Source organism: Hippocampus zosterae, chromosome 19 (assembly GCF_025434085.1).
Source record: "Hippocampus zosterae strain Florida chromosome 19, ASM2543408v3, whole genome shotgun sequence".
NCBI lineage: Eukaryota > Metazoa > Chordata > Actinopteri > Syngnathiformes > Syngnathidae > Hippocampus > Hippocampus zosterae.
In genome coordinates, this window is record NC_067469.1 from 4599722 (window position 1) to 4622449 (window position 22728).

At 44.2% G+C, this 22728-nt stretch overlaps 3 protein-coding genes across 5 annotated transcripts in view; 2 read left to right on the forward strand and 1 right to left on the reverse strand.

The window, feature by feature from the left end:
* Positions 1-4000, reverse strand: part of otofa (otoferlin a) — a 33507-nt gene extending 29507 nt beyond the window's left edge. The window contains exon 1 of the mRNA XM_052052918.1: positions 3794-4000. Coding sequence (XP_051908878.1) covers positions 3794-3830 — 37 coding nt within the window. The 5' untranslated portion in view covers positions 3831-4000. The remainder of the gene's footprint in view (positions 1-3793) is intronic.
* LOC127592295 (uncharacterized) overlaps positions 1-22728 on the forward strand; it is a 63081-nt gene that overhangs the window by 29746 nt on the left and 10607 nt on the right. The gene's annotated exons all lie outside the window — the stretch shown is intronic.
* fndc1 (fibronectin type III domain containing 1) lies at positions 1635-21277 on the forward strand. 3 transcript variants are annotated; one of them, XM_052052934.1, is made up of 21 exons: positions 1635-1789; positions 4649-4843; positions 5465-5530; positions 6781-7032; positions 7206-7301; positions 7375-7492; positions 7644-7831; positions 8167-8274; positions 8505-8693; positions 8778-11105; positions 11196-11308; positions 11404-11515; positions 11617-11949; positions 12727-12888; positions 15886-16122; positions 16986-17094; positions 19033-19112; positions 19298-19327; positions 19400-19561; positions 20626-20748; positions 20828-21277. In XM_052052934.1, exons 1-21 carry the CDS (start codon positions 1717-1719, stop codon positions 20941-20943), a joined length of 5190 nt encoding a protein of 1729 aa, XP_051908894.1. In that variant the 5' UTR covers positions 1635-1716; the 3' UTR covers positions 20944-21277. The 3 variants fall into 3 exon arrangements, with proteins under 3 accessions (XP_051908894.1, XP_051908895.1, XP_051908896.1); XM_052052935.1 differs by lacking the exon at positions 5465-5530; XM_052052936.1 differs by lacking the exons at positions 1635-1789; positions 4649-4843; positions 5465-5530 and having other exon boundaries at positions 6886-7032; positions 7238-7301.

Here is a 22728-nt window from a genome sequence, read left to right on the forward strand (position 1 = left end):
CTCACTTCGCAATTGAATGAAAACAGGTTTCATCATCTGCCTTTCATAAATATTATAATTTGGGATGTGCAGCTCTGCAATGTAAGACAAATGCAAGCATTTCTGGTGACACGATTCGAGGATGGTTCATTTTAAAGGGGAGTCATTTGGGTACGATTCCATTCCAGAAGGTGCGAGTTTTGTGTTGTCATTTTACGACATGAATGAACTTGTCAATATATACATTAGAAGCGTGACAACGATCGAATTGAATCGAAAAATTGGTGCGAGTGAATCGAGCTGCATCGTTCCATTCTAAAACAGAGAGATGTGCGTGCATATCAAGTCTTTTATTTTTAATAGAATAAATCTTCGAAGGAAATTGCACAATCACAGTACCGACATCTATCTATGCAGGTGACATATCATATTGTTTCCGTCGTGCTCATTCAGAAAGTGGAGTTGACGCGATGAGGTTATACTCAATAAAGACTCAGCTCCTCTTGTATTTAATGAATGAGCCGAGTGGCTCGAACAGTCGGATCAAACGGTTAAGGACAGATGCCGACCAGTTGCTAGGCAACCAATTTCCCCACTTTGTCCATCCAGCAGAGTTCTGGTCACGCTGGAGTCGGATCAGGTAAAGCTTGTCAAAAGGACTCAGGGCACTTAGAATTATTTGTATTTTTGAATTTTTTTATTAATTTTGGAAAAAAAAAAAGAAAAAGCAATGCAAATAGGAATGATCTGAACCGTTTAAAGTTGGAACAGTTTGAATGGGTCCAAAAATGTGGTTAACAAAAGTGAATTTTTGTCCTTTATTTTGGGGAGGTGGGGGGAACCTATTAATAATTACGATTTTATTCATTCATTCATTCATTCATCTTCCTAACCGCTTGATCCTCACTAGGGTCGCGGGGGGTGCTGGAGCTTATCCCAGCCGTCTCCGGGCAGTAGGCGGGGGACACCCTGAATCGATTTTAATCAAATACAATAGAAGACAAAAAGACTACTGTTGTGGCCGGCCAATTAAAATTATCAACTCGACTCACCTCAATTGTATTTATAGAGCACTTAAACGCAAATGTAATGTGAGGAACCCAATGTATTAAAATCATAAATCATGACGACTTCGTGTCTCAAAAAAGACAAAAAGTTTCAGTGGCAGATACGGAGTTATACCAACAGAGGGCAGTGTTGGCCTGAAGTTGAAACACAGCTTGACAAACTTGGAACAAAGTGCTCTTGAGTACTCTCCCTATGGAGTCTTTGTTATTTATAAGCTGTAAAATGTGAGGTATAACAGATAAATCAACATTTCGTCTTATAATATTCGCTATACGAGCGTTGCGGAAGCCAAGCACCGTATACTGTCAACCCACTGGATGTGGTTGACTTTCTAAATGTAGCTTAGCACGCCCTCTTGTGGCCCTAAAACGCAATTCCTTCACATTCGGCTCCCAATCAAGTTTTATGCCACCGGAGGTGCCAGTGTGGCATCCACAAAATGGAGCATATCGCCATCAAGTGGCACCAGACAGCTCTAAAGTGTCTCCTCTAAGAATCTTTTTTCCTCCCCGGTGTCAGGACTGATGACTATAGCGAGGAGGGAGAAGGAGGGTGAAGGAGACTCCCAGTGGTAGGGTGGAGGAGGAGGGGGGTGGGTCATTGAATCCCAGCCCCTTCCACGCTTGGCTGCTGCTGCGCCTCTGCTGCAGCTTTTGCGCCACACGCACCATGGCTCTGTGCGCAAGTAGCACACTTCTGGCCTTCTTTGTCGCTTTCTGCACACCTGGACGCGGCTGGACAGGTAATGCGTCTCTGCGGCACCAACTACACAAAAGCGTTGGCTTTAAAGTGACCCCTTTTTCTTCAGGGCAATGAATGCATGCAGGACAGGGGGGCAGAAGATGTGAGGGGGGGGTTGGATGTGGTGTGTTGCGGAGAGGTTTACTCTTAAATATGCTTTTGGAATTTGGCACGGAGGGGTGAAAAAAAGTCCAGCGGAATTTAGAACGTTGATGCTTGCTATTGGTGTTTAATGCTGTGGTTGGAGTTATTCAAATTTTGCCCTGCGGCTAACGTTGACACACCCACTGTTTCTTTGTGTGATACCTTATTGACTTTTTTTGATTGAAGCATTAAAATTAATTGATAGCATTTTATATTGTATTTTCTATGCAAAAAAGCATTTTTTTCCAGCTGTTTTTTTTTACTACATAGTGGACATACAGTATGTCAACATATTGGGAGTTGGAAGATTAGTTTGCAGAACATGAAATTGGAGCCGCAAATTTTGGCTTGTAGAGTGAAACAGATGTTTCTTTCCTGCTAAATTGTGAATTGAAATGTCCAGTAAAATTTAAAAAGGATTTTCCAAAATATTAAGTTGGCCAATTTGCGTCAATTTCTGTCACAAACATGATCAAAACATTGTTTTTCTTGCTATAAGCAGATAGGTATGGAAAAAAATGTATTTTAAATATATTATCTATTTTTTTTACTTTGTTGTATTATACACATCAATATTGAAGATTATGTTTTTTGGGTGGGGGGGGGGGGGGGATACCGAATAGCATTTATTCCCCCTATGGTCAAATCAGAGTTGTTGCCAATTGATGATTTATTCCATTAAATTCCTGTAACGGGAATCAAAAGTATCCAACTTCCACTTTGCTGGAATTTGATCGTACTAGACGCTTTGGTGTCTACAGTCTGCTGTGATTCATTGCAAAAATATCCTTGAAATTACCATTGCAACAGCAGCCATGAGAAAAGAAATCTCAAGCACAGCAGACTTGGAGAAGTGACCCAGGGAACTTTTCCCCCCCCCCCAAAAAATTACATTCCTTTTTACGCTTCTGCAGCTTGGTGTTGGATTCATTTCATGTTTTCTTTTCTTTTTTTGCCCCATTCTGAAGCTTACTTATTGTTGAGTCACCTGAGGGAGCTCCTTAATGTAATCCACAGGTCAGTAGCTACTGGCCTCTAAGTGCCGTGCGCAAGTTACTGTACAAGACTCCCCCCTAGGGCATTTTTTACACTAAGTGTTAAAGGGCGATGTGTCTGTTGCTCGTTGACTTTTTCTATTCACATGTCATCGGCTTGTAAGCTTCATATTTATGAAAGTGGGCTGTTAGGTGGATCCGGACACCTTGGCAATGGGAGAAAAGAGGCGCAGTGCATTTGGATAATGTCAGATCACTTTCTTCTGGAAAGTGGGAAAGTAAGTGAGATGGAGAAGAGTGGGGATGGATGGGGGGGGGGGGGGGGATCATGTCCTTGCAAGCCAGTGGAATTTAATTTCCCTGCCCCACTTAACATGCTGGAATTTTGCAGGAGCTTTCTCGGGAGACTTCCTGGAATGAGGAAACTTAGTGGCTTTATTGTGTTTTGACTGCAAAAATTTATGTCATAAGGGGAGTGGTGGTGGTGGGGGGAGGGGTCAATGTGGAAAGAACGGCTTTCCAACACGATCGGAGGGTCTGTTTAATGACCTCCGAGCACCTGCGAGTTGACTGGTTGCCCCGAATACCAGCAGTGACATGCCTTGAGTCATGATGTCACGTCAAGGCAGCGGTCCAATGCTTTCAACAAATACCGCCGGCGGTACAAACGCGCACACCTGTCATGACAACATTGATGTCATCAATTTCAAATTTGGCTTCCTTCTTGACTTCAATGTCATGAGAATTTTATTTATTTATTTTTTTGTAGTCCGACTTTACATATCGTTATGAAATTCTGAATTGACAGAACATTTTGGGTTCTACTTTTCATGACCGGTGTAAAACTTGCGCAGTGCGTGACGTACCTCTGTGCAGAGCTGCGTTAGAACCGGTGTTGGTCATTTCCCAGACAAGTGCAGGCCGGCATGGCAGGCAGTGCCGCTGTGGGTGTGGTTACATCCTACTTGAATCATGGTCAACCAAAGTGGTTCCTTTCATTTCCTTCAAATGTGACGGGCTTGCCGTGCACTACAGCGTCGATGTGGCTGGAAGGACATCCAGTGAAGTGACCCCCCACCCCTGAAAATGGAGCACCATAGTCATGCATTAATACTTTACGAACATTTTTAATACATTCTGTGCCGGTGTCCATACGGAAACCTGGAGGGGCAGCCATTTATCTTCGTCATCAAGCGCTTGGAGATGGAAGCTAGTGCCAAAGCAGAGAGCGTTCATTCGGGGTCAGGTGTGCGGGAGGACTGACAGGTGCGGCGAGGAATTCTGGAGCCTCTGGCGTGTTACGGCACAGATGAAGCTAAATGGAAAAAAAAAATATAGCATCGGAATGGTAATGGCATCTGCATATTACGGGGGGAGTTTTCTGTATTCTTGCCAAATATCCACGAAGGGAGCAGATAATTTACAGACGGACGGACTGTAACTTTTTGTGGCTCACGGGTGAGCCTCGGTCGCAATGGCAATTTAAGATCGGTTATGGCCATCGGGGGGTGCAGTTAATGGGTCAGCGTTTGGGATTTTTGTAGCAAGACAAGAGGGGCTTCTTGTAAAAGCCTCACCAAGGTGTTTTCAAAGCCTTTGACATGAGTTCTTTGACCTCATGGGGTGGGTTGGTGGGTGTCTTTCTTGTACAAGTGCGTACTCAACAGGGGTTAACTAAGTGTTTCCATTAAAAACGGCCACACACGTGATTTGCATTGCAGCGGAAAAGCCCTTGCGGACATATCATGGGAAAGCAACTTCAATGGTGAAGAGCCTGAGGGAGAGCTGGGAGCCTTCAATCCATCTGGACGGAAGACCGGTGGAGCGTTTTGGGATCGGCTCCAACAGGCCATTGAGGACTCATCGCTACACCAGAGTGGGCAAGGAAAGTCGCTCTCCTTTAGTGGAGGATGTAGGTAAGACCTTCCAAACGACAAATATGATGAGTTGACGGTGTGGCTTGCTTTTGTCATTTTTCCGTTTTCTTGCATTTTTGATGCAAGGGCGAGCCATCGTCTTGCTGGTTGAGATCAATTGCATGAAAAAAAAAGGAATGTGATAAAAAGAAAACAAAGGGGTAAACTTGTGACATTGATGGGATAATGTAGTGATATGTGGTGGGGGAAAAAAAAAAAACTTCCACCAAAAAATGTCCTTGCAGACTGTGCGGTATTTCCTCAGCGGCGTCGTAAATTACACACACACCGCTCGCCTTTTGCTTCATAAAATGTGTCTAGCCAGCTACTGTTGGAAGAATCAAAGGCAGACTTGCTTTGACTTATCTGGAGCAAGTGTGTGTGTGTGTGTTGGGGGGGGGGGGGGGGGATAAATAAAAAGTAAAAAAGGGAAAGTTGTGTTGAGTTCTTGGAAGAAGCTGCTTGTTCACTAAAAAGTTAACTGACGCCATTGCAGAAGGTTGTACAGGGGGAAAAAACAAAAAAAAAAACGGTTGGTCTGTGAGTAGCAAAGCATTAATAATAGTTCACTGGACATAATTTTCCAAATATATACTGTACATATATATTTTTTATTTTTAGATGAATGGGTAAAGCTTGATGGCTTTGCTGTGCTGAGCAGCGCACCTGTCAGCAACACGTCAACAGGTAACACCTGCCTGCCAAGCAGCCTTAATATGTCGGGTTTTTTTTAAAGTAATCGGGGTGGGGGGGTATAACCTGTCTTCAATCATGGCGGTGGCACTAAAAAAATATCACACAGACACTCATCACTGGACAATTACTGTCTGAAGGGATGGGGCGTCAAATCACTTCCCCCACAGTGTTCCCCGGCACGTCGCCATCGACCTGCATGACTTTCCGCATCCGCTCATTCCTTTACTCGCCCCAGCTTTCACCCTTCCCCGCCCGCCTTCACCTCCAGAGAGCTCATTCATCTGCTACTCTGTCTCCTTCTCCACTGGAACCGCTTCAGTTTCAGGCACCCGCCGAATAATAATAACCACTGTCTTCTTTGATCCGCTTCTCAAGTTTCTCTCTATTTGTAAGCTTTCTGGAAACGACAGACCGAGCATTGTGGAATCGTTGGTTTTGTGGTGGGCAACCTGTGCCAAACTATGCACTCGGACTGTTTCGCAAGAAGCCTCGGGTGGGCGGGTTGCTTTGTACAAATGTACAAAAGGCCGAGTTTGTCTGATCAAGACCAAATGGGGTTATTTATGCTTAAATTTAAGAAGGAATTTGAGCAGTGCCTGAGGTTTGGATGCTCAAGTACATTATCCAGCTCAGTTACAACCAGAGGAACATGCATGGTAAAGGGCAGTCGTTGCACTTGAGAAAAGGCATCAGAAAAGGTATTCAAATAATTGATTTGGCAAATTTTCATCGGTGGTACAGAATGTTAAGGATGGAGCCCAACACACAGAACTCGGTAGTTCACCTGTCCACAAACAATCAAGTGAGGGCCTTGTGACCGTATTTCGTGGCCTCAAAGTTTCAGACGTCATTACAAGTCAACATGCTGAGGGCTTTGCTCAACACATGGGAGATTTACGAGAGGGCAAGGTCTCCGATCGCAGAATTTAACCGACAGAGGCATTTTTCAAATCTTTGCTGACACCGTCTCCCTTGAAATGCAAGGTGGCCCTCCGGTGCTTAAAACAGGCCTCATTGACAACATTTCTGAACTCAAAGCCAAGCTCAGGCAGGTAAACAGAAAGCAGACAAGCTTGGACAGTTTTTGAGAGACCCCCTGCCCCCTCTCTTGAACCTTCCAAAAATCTACAAGTGGGCCATGTTCTCTTTGCTGCACCGTGACCTTTAAGTAGTTAAAGTACATGATGTTCACACTTGCAGATAACCATCTTCAATGCCACTTTTTTTTTGGTCTGTCACAGGCCCAGTCAGGTCAACATATCCTGCAGCCAGAAATCAGACCGCTGTGAAGCGTGCCGCTCGGGTGAACAGAACAACTCACCGCCCAAGTGCTTCTAGGCTCAGGACGGACACGAGGAGGGCCCCTCAGTCATCCACTGGTCCCCGGTCGCCTCAGAGGGGCTTCTTCACGAGAACCACTTCACCAGCGCAAAGACACCGACACAACACCAAGCCGCAGTCTGATCAGAGGAACCGTAACTCGCAAAAATTAAGTAAGACCGCCCAGCCGTCACATAGCAGACAAAGTATTAAGCTCGGCTTAACTGAGGGATTCAGCTAGATGTAGAATGCAGAGACAGGAGTAGCATGAGTGCATTTTGTTTGCTCAATTTTAGTGTCATTAGTGTAAACCCTGGTCGTGCCTGGTATCCCTCTCTATTCATAGCATCTGAGTCCGTTCATGTGGTGTCACTGCAGGCACAGAAAGCCCAGGGCCAGAGCGCTCCTGCCAACCACGCGGCAACCAAAACGACTACCCCAGGTATGCTGCGATTGTTTTGAAAACACCCACGCTATTGATCATTTGAATACATCTGTTGTAATGTCATAACCAGAGCCACCCGAATATGAGGCTAAGGACATCAGTGTCAGGGTCATGTCTCCGAAATCAGTCCTCATCTCCTGGGTGGACCCCGCTGTGGAAATGGGGAAGATTGAGTCAAGTGAATTCAGGTAAAAATATATACATACATACACACAGATATACATATACTGTATACAGTATATATATATATATATCACAAATAAGTAAACATTTTTCAAATGTCCACAGACAGGAAATGAACCCATTTGTACTCAAAGGTCCCCGTTTATGACGTTACAGATCCTACACGGTAAGGTACAGGGAGAAGGGCGAGTCGGCACGCTGGGAGTTCAAAGAGAGCACCCAGAGGAGAGTGATGGTCGACACCCTGTCTGCTGATAGCATGTATGAATTTGCCGTGAGAATCTCTCAAGGAGAAGACGATGGCAAGTGGAGTGTATCGGTATTTCAGAGGACCCCTGAGTCAGGTAGGATGATGCATGAAAGCTGCGCTTTAGTGCTCGAATTTTTGCACAAAGAAATTTGATTAAAGAGATTTACTTCCGTAAACACCGCACCATAAAAAGATCGGATTGATTGACTACAACGACGGCATATACTTCCTGACTTCCAGCTGAGTTTTCTGTCAAGTTTCATGTGTGATGTAAAGGAATGCACAAAACGTATGGCAGCAATATTTGTCTTAGTTTAAGCATCCTAGTCCATTTCTGGTGTCTGGTTTGAAGTGCTTCAAGCAATATTTTCCCATGTCCGTCACCCTGGGACTTTGTATTAACTGATTTGTTCTCTCCTGACTTGCAAGCCCCATCTGGGCCACCGGAGAACTTTGAAGTCAAACCACTACGGGGAAAAGGAACTGCCGTGACAGCAACTTGGGATCCTCCTGAAGAAACCAATGGGAGGATACGAGGTATGAGCAGAATTAGTCATTAACGGAACACCGCTTTCGCAAACTGTATGTTTTTAAAATTCCAATAAGTCAAGTATTTGGCAAACACTGATGCCCTGCCTGGGAATTCACCCAGGGTCTAAAAAGTGGGAATCTTGTATGAAAACAACTCCTGCAGTGCCAAAGATCTTTGGCTGCTGAGTTCCGGTACCTATATTCACAAGAGTTGTTTATCTTACACGTCCACACAGAATACATCCTTTCTTATGCTCCTGCACTGAAACCATTTGGAATGAAGAGCATGATATACCGAGGGAGCACAACCTCGGCAACTATAGACGGTCTAACACCTGGAGATCGGTACATCTTCAAGATCAAAGCCACCAACAGGAGGGGACAGGGACCGCTAAGCAAGGCCTTCAGTGTTGTGATGCCAGGATGTAAGAATAACAGTGTGTACAGTATGTGTGAAAACTGTTAAGGCAGTCAATTTAAGACCATTTGTTTTTTTTTTCTACTACCAGCCAGTAGTGCCGTTTCATCGTTCTCAAGAACCAAAGACAGCCAGAGGACTAACTACAAGCCTTCCAAATATGATATTACCAAAGACAAATCAGTGCTCCAATCAACGGAGGCACCAGAAGAACCGACCAAACCCACAGAGCCACGTAACTCTGCGCCTGTCAGTAAACGGGTGCGCCCACTTTCTCAGACACGGTCTTATCACAGCATTTTGTCTTCAGTAAGAGGTTCAGTCAGGAATGGAGTAAATAGAGGCAGAACCTCAGGGAGAGAGGATGAGGATGATGAAGACGAAAGAATACCAACAACCTCCCCTCCAGAAGAAGCTGCAACAACCACGGAGTCTGAACTTGAGACAAAAGAACCATACAATGATGTTTCTCCTGAAGCTGAGGATGATATTTACAGTGAAGTGGATGAGCCCCCAACAGAGATGCCCAGCCTCAAAGTTTTTACACTATCCCCAACTAAACCCACATTGGTTTATCCACAGCAAAGAAAACCCATAAAGCTCAGGGTCCATCAAAAAGGTGGAAGGCAGACTTCCTCCTCTTCATCATTATCGTTTCCTCCAAAATTGTCTTCACCTTCTACCACGTCGCTGCGTAATACAGAATCAGAGGACAAAAGAAAAGAGACAGTCTCTACACCCCTGCAGAGCAAAGACATTTCCAAAGAACAGACTATCGAAAATAACAAACCTACCATTCCAGTTGTAAAAGATAAGACACAGCCTCAGACAGAGCGCACAGCTGCCAGCAAGGAATCTACATCGTTCGGCCGGACCAATGGATCTGGCTTTGGTACAAGAAATGGTTATGGCCGAAGGAACTTGGGAATTCCTTTTCGAGTAAATTCAACCAGAATGATCAACGGGAATAGATTGGGTCTAAGTGCACAGTCACGTTTGCCAAGCAGAAGTCAGAATCAGGCCACATCGCAGTCCACCTTACCAGACCAATCTATCAAACAGCAAATATCAAATAGCTTCAATGAAGCGACAGTTGGGTCCACTTCAGATGGAAGAATCAATGGCAAAGCGACATCGGAAACATCGACTTCTGAGGAAAAGCAAATCACATTATCCTCCCCATCAAATAGCCCTGTAGCTTCAGATACAAACACCGGAAAGACCAACCCTTACGTGTCAAATGCGGGATCGCAAAGCTCACATAAGACAGAAACGCCAAAGACATCACCGGAACGTGCCACAACAAATGGGGAATTGCTTCACCAAAGCAATTTCAAAAACACAGAGGCAACCAAAATTGAAGAACCTACTTCAAGCTACAAAGAAGATCCCACAGAAGAGAAAAAGGAAAAGGAGGCAAGTCTCTCTGATAAAACAACTCGTACCAAAATTAGTCCTTCCCTTCTTGAAAGATCTAAGTTCCTGAGCAGGTTGGGTTCAGGAACACGACTGTCATTCTCCAGACAGGGTGGCCGGACTCCTTGGAGCAGAGGCTCATCTTCAACAGTGGCAGGCAGACCCATTCTGCAGGGGATACCCAGTAAGGACACCGTAGCCACAAGTTCTGCAGCTGTATCTTCAATACAGGAAACTAGTGAAAGTCCAACTGCTACTTCCTCTCATGACTCACCAAAAAATAATGAGATGGGTGTGATTTCTTTCAAACCCTCATTGACTGACATAAATTCAGAGCATACTAACTCAAGACATCCACCTCCACCTTCATCCTCTTCAAACGCTGACTCTCATCATGCCACAAATGTGAAATCGAGTGACAATGACCATAACCATGATGAGAAGGACGATCTAGAAAACAGTGGGATTAATAAAAATGTTGCAGAAACTACAGTGGACCGAAAGAATCCTGCCATCACATCGACTGAGACGCACAGAAACGCAGAGGACAATGACAGTGCAGCTACAAGAGACACCCCATCAAGGACTAACTCATCATCCGGGGTCCCGCCGATTTACCGCCGTCCTAATATTGGTATGAATGGAAGGATACGCTCTCCTCATCTGGCAACCAGACAGTTTGGTGGATCCAGGCTTCCCACCAGATCACAATCAGGACACAATTCTAGACTGGGTTCTTCAACAACATCTGATTCATCCTCCTCCTCATCTGCCCACTCCTCTTCATCAAATCTACTCAGACCAATATTAACATCAGATCGCAACGCGAGCAGAATCTCTTCAACAAGGACCGGGGGACTCACAGATGGTAGAATCCACTCTATATCAGTGTCGCCATCTTCATCCAGAGAAAGCTCGAGAGGCCAGGGGGGCAGAAGTCGCTTTCCTATCCTGAGAGGCAAAACACCCAACGGAGGAGCTCGTATAGCCGGCAATGGAAATGGTAAAGTCAAATGGTAAAATGCATGAAACAGTATGATACGTCGCACTGCAAGATTTTGAATCTGACAATGACCAATCTTTTATTGTTTAGCTCAAAACGGACAACCAAATCTGACAGCAAGAAATAAAGAGTCCTCAGACACTCATGGAATGAGCAAGGCGGTCGGCCAAAGGCTTATTACCGGACCTGACGGAAACAAATGGGTAAAATTCTCTGAAATGAGAAGATCTGAACAAATATGGTGATGAAAGACTAACATGTGTTGGTCGAGTCAATCATTTACATTTCGGTTATTAAGTTGCTAGATTTGGAGTTGGGGATTCTTATGAACCAGGATGGAAAAGTCCTCCAGGATTCCCAGGGCCAACCAAAGAGAGTAGTGCTTGGCCAGGACGGACGCACTATTTTTGGTAACTTATTCGCAGTTGCAAAATTTGTTCCAGTCGTGGTTTTAGAACACAATTGTAAGTTCCGTTGAGAATAACTCGCTTACTTGAATTGTGATCACCAGACCATCTGGGAAGCCCCCTGCTGAACCAGGACGGAATGGCTTTGTTTGGTCATGGCCGAGATAGTCGCCCAGTGGTCAACCCCAAAGAGAAGATCCTTATGGTTGGAGGAAAACCGCTGCTTGGCTTGGACCTGTCTCACCTCAGGACAACCACCACCACCACCACCAGTGCTCCGACCACTACCCCAGAACCAACCACCGCAGAATGGACTACGGAGGAGTCCACCACTGAACAACCATACCCGACTTGTCCACCAGGAACCTTCTCCAAAATAGATGATTACGGAGATCCGGTGCTTGACTCAGATGGAATACTCGACTGTTTCTCAGAAGGTGAGTATGGTAAACACCTACCTACCAATTAGATCCAAGCCTAACGAGATTATGATAATGATCTCATTGTTGCATTCTTGCCGGTTATCTTACATTTCCTGTCTCTTTGCTCTCATATTGCTTCTCTTTTCCTGCATTTGATAAAGTTGGTTTTGGGTTAGGTTTTGGGGATTTGCGTGGATGAACTGAGCCATACACAAGTTGTTTTGGCCTCTGTGAACTTTGGTGCGTCACACTTTGACGGCAGGTGTTTGGCCGTCTTAAGGGCTATGTTGCACATGGGCGGCCAATTTTTGGTTTGACTGATAACAGTGTGGGCTACAGGGACACTGCACAATTTGACAACTGCTGCGCTTGTATTGACAGTGACGCAATGCCAACATTTCCTGGTACTACATGACCAGAAGGAATGGAGGAGGAAAGAGCTAATTCAAACCTGTTGAAGCACTCACCCTCCTCCCTTCACACCCACACAAACATTTTTCATCCTAAAATGTTTTGTTGTTTAGTCCCTCATTCTCTCTCTCACTCATACACACACACACACATGCAGAAAATGTGGGCAGAGAAACCATTCCGCATGAATAATGCTTGTTATGGTTAAAGAAAATGGCATCTGTTGAAAATAATCTCATCCAGCTGCCCGCTAATGACTCCACTGTGTTCTATATACTTCACGGTGGACGTTACACATAGGATTCATGATCCAGCGTGGTGTTGGGTTTAGTACGATTCTTTCCCAGTTTGACAAATGCTGATCAACACCGTTGTTGCTAGATGACCTTTTGCTCCAGACGACCCTGCCTCCGGCTACCACGACAACACCGCCAACAACCACCATGACCACCACCACAACAGAGATGCCCACTCCAGACACCAGATCATCCGGCCGAGGTCCTTTATCAGAATTTGACGACAGTGGGAAGAGGCGATTTACAGGTAAATGTCTCCTATCCAAACACTGAAGTTGATGTTGTCCCTGCTAAATAAGACTAGCGTGGATGATTCTCACTGCTAAAATGTACTATTTGCACAATGTGGTCAACTCAGTTTTCAAGAGTGGAGAGACAATACAATACGCTTTGGTAAACTAAGTGCTAGGTGGTTGGAAGACTAAAAAGCATTGCGCTCTCATTCTTGCTTTTGAGAAAACACTAAAAATGGGGTAATTAAACACACATGCTAATGATAGCTCAACGTGTTACTGTACTGTAGCTCTGGACACTGCAGCAGAATATACCAAAGTCTCAAGCTTGAGTCTGTTCTCGGATAAAAGCCATTGCTCTATTTCCGAGTACAAACCCAAAAGTTCTCAATGATTGATTTGTGAATGGTCAGTAACACTCGGCTTCTAATGAGCAAAGAGAGCGAGCTCCGTAAATACTTGACACCTCACGAAATGTTTAGAATTGTCCGTTAATCCTTTTTTTTTTTGACTGCTCTTACATGTTTGCCTGCTCACTTAAATAAGTTTTCCCAACTTATTGAAAAATCACACAGAAAACTATTTTGGTACACATGAAAACAACACTAACTGGACTCCACTTAACTGGAAACCACATCAAGCTCCATGTCTTTTTTAAAGTTTAAGTTATGGTGATTTCTATCGACATGAAGCCGTAAACCCCCTCATGAATTATTTCTCATTGAGCAGCAATATTGCCTCAGCAGTGAACGTGGTTAGAAATGCAAAGAGGGTATATGTCGCAGACTATGAGTGGCAAAGGAAACCGAAACCCTTTCATGATCCGGACCAAAACACGGATTAACAATTCATGCAAACACAATAAAATCCAGCCCGTTGAATGTTGATCCAAATAACATAAGCCGCCTTTATGCCTGTTGGAGCAATCAAAACATGAAAACTGTGTTGGCATAAGCGTTCTTAATCGCAACGACACTGATCTGAACTAATAAATCTTTTTGTTATTTCCTGTTGTGTTCTCCCCTTGTGTTCCCCCAACTGATTTTTAAGAAGCTTTTAAGAAAATGGAAGACTTTTCGGTGCGGAAAATACGGTATATTTGGAGACTGAGAGCGACTTCTGGAATACAGACTCATATGTGGCGCTACTTATTTGGAACCCCGCTTCTCAAATAGCTTTGATCAAATGACCCCTAATAACCCTATCTTGCTCTTCTTAACAGTGTTATTTATCGACGAGAGAAGACTGATCAGGTCAAAAAATTTCTTGATGATTTAAGTGGAGGAAATGTCCGTCCATTACCTGAAGTAGTTTTCTGTAAGTGGTTTCCAGTTACGAGTTGGATGGGGTTTCACCTTAACGGTAGGCAAACTGTCAGTCCAAATAAAGCGAAGCGCAGATTAAGTCTTGTTCCAATCTTGAATTTTTAAGTACTAAATGGAGGACGTCGAATAAATGTAAGAATTAAAATGCGATGCCGTGGTCGCCAAAAAAATCTGACTTTGAGGTCCTTTGAGGGGCGGGACCCCCAAAAAATAATCGACTCTTCACTAGATTGATCTGAAGGTTGTTGGATTGACTGGCGATGGAAATGTGAGCAACACGAGCGACAATCGACTATGTTTCATGCAACCAGTCGATTTGCTTTTATCAGCCCGATCCCCAGCGGGACTCCCGACTGGGCTCTCATTTGCGCCAAAATCAACATTTGTTCATTTGGACAGTTTATTTTTGTCAGCAATGTCCCTTCACATGGCGCCATCTGAAAGTCGTAATTTTCCCTTAAGTGCTGCGATAAAAAACAATAAACAAAACAATGGGCAATGAACCGAGGAAAACTGTACAACTAATAAAACAAGTCACATTTGTTTTCTTAAGCTGACTAGATCTTGAGTTGTTCTTTCTATCTCGACGTGCTTTAAGTGAATCTATGAGCAAGCAAACATGAATCAAAAAGTCTTCAGTGAACTAAAAAAAAACTTGACAATAACTTCCACGTAGACAGTGAATTGGGTTGGATGAGCCTGATAGGGGCCTGACTAGACATCTTTTATGTGAATTCTGCCTCAAGTTTCCCAGCAAATATTTCATTCGCGTTGGAAACTCACTTGCCAGATATGTCTTGATGATTGAATTACAAGTGGAGGACGCAGAGTCTCGAAAGGGAGGATCTTTCATGATACGGAGCAAACTTTGCTTTGGCAAGAATTTTCATACAATTTTTCATAAAAAAAAAAAAGATTGAAATTAGTATTATTGTAATAATACTATTTCACTCATTTGAGTCACCTTCCGAATTCTAAAAACGCCTTTTGAACAATACACAGCACTTGTTTGGGCCCACTTTTGTTCTCCAAGGCACAACACTTGGTGACGTGCCCTCCAAGATCCACAATGAAAACCCTCAGTATGAGGAAAGGCGCAAGAATGGGAAGATTGGACCCCAATTTTTTTTTTCTTGACGTGTACAACGCATCTTTCCGCGTTTAAATGCGATATATTGCATGTCAATAATCACGGATGACGTAGGACAATGTTTGGATATGCAATCTGGCAGTCGTTTGATCCTCCATGCACAGACAGTGGGAGAGCTGACGGACTGTGGAATGTCAAGACTGACACGTGGAAGACTCTCGGCCTGTAGCGAGGCCCAATCATCTGGAGAGTTGGGAGCCAGTCCAGGCTCCTGTGGTTCCCTCCAAATCCCAGTTCAACTCGGAATTCACAGCTGTAGGTCCATCTGGCCTTGCCCGAAACTCCGAAAACAAAAGAGGCAAAGGAGGAGAGAACGGAAGGACTTGTTTCGGATCACATAAGTCAAAAATCAAGAGTCAAGAATGTAATTTCAATAGGATTGAATAGGAGTTTTTTCCAAGGTCGTATGAAAAGGAAAAGCCATTCCATTTGTTTTGAAAGGTGAACATCAGTCGAGGCCATTTTCCCGCCAGAAGCCGTTGAGGATTTTGCATGAATGGCAAAACCGAATTTCGTTCTTGTCTTCTTGTCACCAGCGCCATATGTGAACTACATCCAAAAAGACCCGGGAGCTCCATGCTCCCTGACGGAGGCGCTGGAGTACCTTCAAGTTGACATCCTGGATGATCTGATCAAGAACGACACTCGCGCCTCCAATCAGAAGCAGCATCCCAAAAATAAACCCCATAATCTCACCGTGGTTGCCATGGAGGGATGCCATTCGTTTATCATCCTGGACTGGGGCCGGCCACTGAAGGACGATATGGTTTCAGGTAAAAAAAATACATAAAAAAAGACAATATTTCTCCACTGAGTGGTCGCTACGATCGCATAAATGTAATCATCTCGTCCATTTCTTTGGTTTCTCAGGGGAACCCAAAAGTCTGATGTACGTAGGCTAAAAATAAAAATTGAAGATCAGGACCTTTTGAGTGTAAAATGTTGGCCGATCTGAGGCGTCTTTTAAAGGGATGCACAGTGTTTTATTTGGCAGACACACACAAGCCCCTTTCTTGTGTTGTGGGACGGGCCGTCTTCTGATGTGTAAAACAGATAGGGGGTCTCCAGTGCGACGTTTTGGTGGTGGGGGTTGCATTTTGTATTTTCTTTTCAGCCACCAACTGCTTCCTTCCTGCTGGTGTGAACGATTTACTTTAAAACCACACTTGGTTGGCCAACAAACGAACGTTGTTATCTTGGCCCTAAAGACCAAAGGTCAAATGCTGATCTTGATTTCTATGGGGGGTAGGGGGGAGAAGAAATCCTTAAGCCCCAACCTGGTACAGGATTTAGGTGGGTGTGGGAGGAATCAATTTCATTTGGAATGTTCCATTCATAGTTGAAGTAGGGGATGCCATACGCCGTTTGAATATAGCTAAAGAGGGAATTTCTCCAGGGCGGACGACCTAACGGGTCACGTACCGGATTTGAGTGTCGACTGCATGACTGCATGAGTGACAAGAATGAGAAAACAGACATTGGCTGGAGAAGAGAAAACACCTCCCCGCTCCACAAAAAAATAATGAAATTGCTATCGTAGACGACCAAAATGCATCATGGTTTAAAAATAATTGCCAGTTTAAAAAAAATTATAGGTGTATAATACACAGTGGGTTTGTTTTTTTATGTTTTCCAGGATACATGGTGTACAGCGCTTCATACGATGACGTGCTCAACAACAGATGGTCCTCGAAGGTATCGAGTGGGACTCATCTGGCTGTGGAGAATCTTAAACCCAACTCCAGGTAACATTTAATACAAATCGAAAAACTCAACTGAAATGAAATTAAGACATGGGCAGAATTCTTCCATTTGCGTAAAATGTCCTTTTTATTTTATTTTTTAAATGCACTTTTCATCTATTAACGCCACCACACTTGGGAATATGCATTTGTTAGAAAAATGGAAAGACGGATGGATGATACTATCAGTAAATCAGTTTTGAGGAGAGTCTTAGCCTTGTGTGATTAAAAAATGAATGACGTCTTGTTTTGAAACCAAGACAATAGCTTGTCTGGATTGATTTATTCTTTGCATCTCTGCAGAAATTCATGACTCATGTGCGATGGTATGAGGTGGCTGAAGCCTCTGGTTCTGGTTCAAAACTGCACCAGTGTTTATTTCTGTTTGTGGGAATGTTCGACCACGATCCTGCCATTACAAAACCCGCAAAATATGACCGGATCTGTTTGCGTTTTCATTTATGGGATGCTTTTTTTTGATGGCCAGCTGTTACATCCAACCAGATTGATGAGTGCGCCAAGCGCACTGAATCAGATGCTTGGACGATCACAAAGCGTGTCAATTTTGGACAGCAAGTGGAGGAAAATGCTTTCGATATTTGCCACCAACATGTCATCCGCTGATTAAATCGATTTCCGCATGGGTAAATGAGCCCTTTTTTTTTTGGAAACACCCCACCACCTCCGAAAAAACACCTGCTGCACAACAGCAACAATGGAGCTGTGTGTTTCAGCCTCAAGTTTTCCAAGAGTTTAGAGGGCTCCTCCTTAGCAACTGGTGTGTGTCCAAGCTGGCACGTCCGTCTTGGTTACCGTTACTCATGGCTCCGTTGGCATTTCCTTACGCTTGAGGCTCTTTCTGCTTGCCAGATACACACACAGATACCTACACGCCGTATATGGACATATTTCCAGCAGGTATTCTGCTGGTTGGATTAAATCATATATATATATTGCGTGTCATTGTGCAAAATATGCAGACAAGACAACATCTGACAAAATACTTTGTAAATAATTGCGTCCCCCTAAAGAAATTGCAGCGCATTCTGGAATAGCAACCGTTTGGTCAGAACTGGGTCATTTAAAGAAGAATATTGGAACTGAAGGCTTTTCATTAACTCGATGCAAGTACTTGTTTGAGTTCACACCGCTGGTCCGAATGGATTCAAATGAGGTGAAACAGAAATCGGTTGAATCCCCATTACATGCGCGCACTCACAGCGTACAATGGGGCGCTCTAGTGCAGAAAATACGGTATTCCCTTTGTTTTGATATTCCGCTTCAATTTCCTCGCCCAACCCCCCACCCGCTTCAATTTGAGTTTTTCATGACATCACCACTTTCTGCATCTGCTTTTCTTTCCTCTCCCGACTCACTCGCTTCGGTGCTCCGCACTGTGCTGTATATTTCGGTCACTGTTGTTATGTGGCTCTGGTGATTGGATCCAGGCTTTTGGCTGCAAAAAAAAAAAAAAATGAGAGGGCCGCTAACTTTACACACCATGACCTCGCGTGTATGGACTCCTGCGCAAAAAAAGTTGAGACTTCCAGTAAGTTTTTCATCACGCCGGGGGCAAAGTGAGCTAACCCCACATCTCTGTTTTGACAAGCGCGCAGTGAAGCAAGTTTGAGGTCGAATTGCCTTCACTATTCACCATCCCCGCGCTTCACATTTTCCACATGCTTGTCTCTTTCGTTCTTATCCTCCGCTGCTATCGCCTAATCGCCACTTTGTCCCTTCAGCACATTTCCTTCACCCTCCCTTCAAAGCGAGCCAAATATCCGCTCCGCTGTGGATCCCGAGGAATAGGAAACAGACCTCGAGTCCTGAATCGGGCTGACCAAAGTCATCTGCTACAGTCGTTAGCGTTTTCCTCACTTTTTGCAGAGGCACAGCAGAATGACGCGAAAGCCCTCATGAGTCGGCTCTATTTTCTTTCAGGTACTACTTCAAAGTCCAGGCCAAGAATGTGTTTGGGTTGGGACCGGTCAGCGAGACGCTCACCTATGTCACAGAATCAGGTGAACAGTGAAAACTGCTTGGACGTGAAGTAGTTTCGTTTTTCCAAGCATGAAAATGTCATGATGGGGATTTAGTTTGCCACATAAAATTCAACTTTTGTCAATGAGCCGATCGCAGGCTACCTACCACGTGTTTATCTCTCAGGTGAGAGCATTAAGATTGTCCTCCGTGTTGTTTCTTTTAGATGACCCTCTTCTCATCGTCAGACCGCCTGGTAAGTCGATACAGTGCTTTGACTCGTATGCGTTCTATTCAATCTGTTTGATCTCCTATTCTCGTGTCTCAGGTGGAGAGCCAATTTGGATCCCCTTCAGCTTCCGCTACAACTCGGCCCACAGCTCGTGTAAAGGCAGCCAGTATGTCAAGCGCACGTGGTACAGGAAGTTTGTGGGCGTGGTTTTGTGCAACTCTCTGCGATACAAGATCTTCATGGGAGACGGTCTGAGAGGTAGGACGGGACCCACAACAAAGCTATAAATAACCAAAATAATGTCTTTCCTTTGTTTTGGTCTAAAGAAGCACAAGAACATTAGGAAAATGTTGAAATGTAATGAACATATCTTTTACAAAACATTTCATGAAACACCTTACATTTCCTTCGACAAATGTGCAATTTACTTTCATCATTCACATATATGCATTGCAACTGATCCCACTGATTGGACAAACTTTAACAAGTAATTGGTATTGAAAAATAGAGCAATGCACTTTAAGATTAAACGAAATTAATAAAGAAAGGAAGTTTTAAACCATTTACACGTGCATATAAAATCTAAATGTAATCCCTGCCGACACCTTACAAACTAAGGAGAGTGCTATTAAATGTGTAAATGTGAGAGTGCTATTGATAGCGTCTGCTGTGTTGGGTTTGTCTCAGTGACTGAGGCTGCTGTTGTCTTCTAATCTGATCAAAACTGTGTGTCCCCTAGCGGATACTCCATGAATTGCACATTATTAAAAATCTTAATTCCGCTTCTTTTATGCCATTTTTCACTTTTAAATTATCCTGAGGACCTGATTGAACCTCCTTGCGGGCCAGTTCCGGCCCGCGGGCCATATGTTTGACACCGGCTAATCTGTCCAAGCGACCTACGAGCTAGATCACTTTTGCGGAATGTAAATGCTCTATTTACAAGTGGGTCGGGTTGCCCATGATGCATTTCAGATGTTATTGGTCGTGTTAAGAACCAAGCCCCAAGCACCGTGCAAATTATCTGTCAAAACAATAGACACGAAAAGTAAGATCGTTTCGCCTCATCCAATTTTGAGAGGAAGTTTGGTTTCTCTTCTGTAGCACAGGAAAATGATGGACAGTAAGGGAACAACAGATTCACCAGATGTTCAAATCATAACCAGACTTGGTCAATAACTAAATAAGGAAGACGTCACAAGCAAGAGACGGTTCACGGAACCAACATTACTTGAAGCGAGCGGAAATCCAATTAACCCTTTTGTGCACCACAACCGATGTCCCTCAAAACGTGACCCACTATGCCGTTTGCTTTCCTGCAGAGCCCTTCTACAGTATAGGAGACACGGTGGGACAAGGAGAGGATCATTGTCAGTTTGTGGACTCCCACAGGGACGGCAGGACTGGGCCCGCCTATCTCTCGCTTACTCTGCCTTCGGCTCAAGGTAAACATGACGCCCCAGCTTGATCGGAACGATCAAACTTGATCAAAGACGCGTCCTTGATTCCATCTTTCCTTTCCAGGATATTATCGCGCCTACAGACAGGAGCCCGTCACGTTCGGAGTGATTGGGAGACGAACATCCCATCCTTTCGTGGGCTGGTATGAATGCGGGGTGCCCATTCCTGGAAAGTGGTAACACGAGGGAGGATGGAGGGCACTGTGACCGAGGGCAACTTTCCAGTCGCCCCGTCTATCACACAATTTTTTTTTTTTAAACAAGAGACTTTTGCTTGCCGCAACTAAAAGACACCACTTTGATTACATGAAATGAACCGAATGCTTTTATGCAAGACAATGTATTGATGCTGTGTACTTTTTTTTTTTTGGTTACATAAAGCAGTCTGTATATGAGGGAAGAAAAGGCATGCGTGTTCCTACTTTGTAAAATTCTTGGCAACCAAGCAGCAGGTCCATTTACATTGTTATTTATCTCATCCGAGCAACATTCAATAAGAGGCAACTAACTTGTGTATGGCTGTTGATTTTGTCGGCGTAAAATCCACACGCGGTTTCTTGGCTTCCGACGGCCACTCTTTTTCTTTATATTTGACCCCAGTCGGCATTCTTGAAAATATTACCGCCTGTGTTTTTGTTTTGCTTTTTTAAATGGAGGCAGATGAAGAAGAGCGCAGAACAACCGCTGGGAGGCTGAATTGAAGGCGACTTTGGAAACCGAATGATCTCATCATCTGCGACACATTTTAATACTCAATCAGAGCTTGATAATTTTTTTTGGGGGGGGGGGTAATAGTAGACATGGGAATAGACAGCGCCACATATTTTGTTTTCTTTGAAAACAATGGACGGTTTATTGATGAGGTGACCCACCAAGAGCAGCGCGCTGAATTATTAGAATTGGCTCGAAAATTAACTCACAACTTTGAGCGTGACTGACTTTGGAAAAGAAGGCGGCCTCAAACAAAAGCTTCTTCATCCCAAGTTGTGTCACACATCGAAGAAGCAAAGAGCATGGAAGAAAAACTTGAAATCTTCCTCTTTTGATGTGCAACCCAAATGTCTTTAGTATAGCCACCAAAATAAATAAATAAAGACCCAGAAATGTAATCGCCGTTTTCGTTCTGATTAGGATCAGGTTTTCACATCCAAGCGCGAATGTGCTGCTTTTATGACTTGGGAGTGTTTGAAAACAACAAATGAAAGGAAATACTTACACCGTGATGCGCCGCAGACGCAGTCGACCAGGTGGAAAATGAGTGGAAAAGGCCTGCTCTGTATTTGCCGCAGATTCAAACCGTAACGTCATGAGAGATTCATTAGGGGCGCGCTGGGGCCCGTCGCTCGTTCCAACTCGCAGCTGCTGGTTTCGGCTAAGTGGCGGTAGCAACCGGGCACGTTGACCTTCACCATTCGTTATCCTCGTCAGCAGAGAACGCCAAAGAGTTCTGTCATCTCCCTCACTAAGGTACTTAGCACATCTCATCGGGTCTGAGCGGCGACCAAAACGCTGATGTCACTCCTCCCGCTGGGCAATTAAGGGGAAATTAATGATTGTTTCTGTAGTCATGCTGGGTGAAAAATTTGTCAAAACCTCAGGCAGGATGTCATATTGCGACTATGAAAAGCCTTTGGTGTTCTCGTCAGTGACCAAGCCGCGCCCTCTGCATCCAAGTTGGTGGTTCAGGCAGACGCACATGGCAAATGAATCTGCTTTTGGATTATTTTCGGTTTCAAAATGTGTCATTATACATCAAGGTACTTATTTTGACACTGGCTCGCCAGTTAAAAATGTGTTTCGTGGAAATAAAAGTCTGACTTATGGTGGTGGCTTGAGTCAAGTCATCGAAATTTGGCGTTTTTTTCGGGTGGCGGGGGGTCTGAGTTGAGCTGATTTTATACTTTAACAGGGCAAAATATTTGAGATACGAGTGCCGCGGGGTGCCGGTAAACTCACCTCAACTCA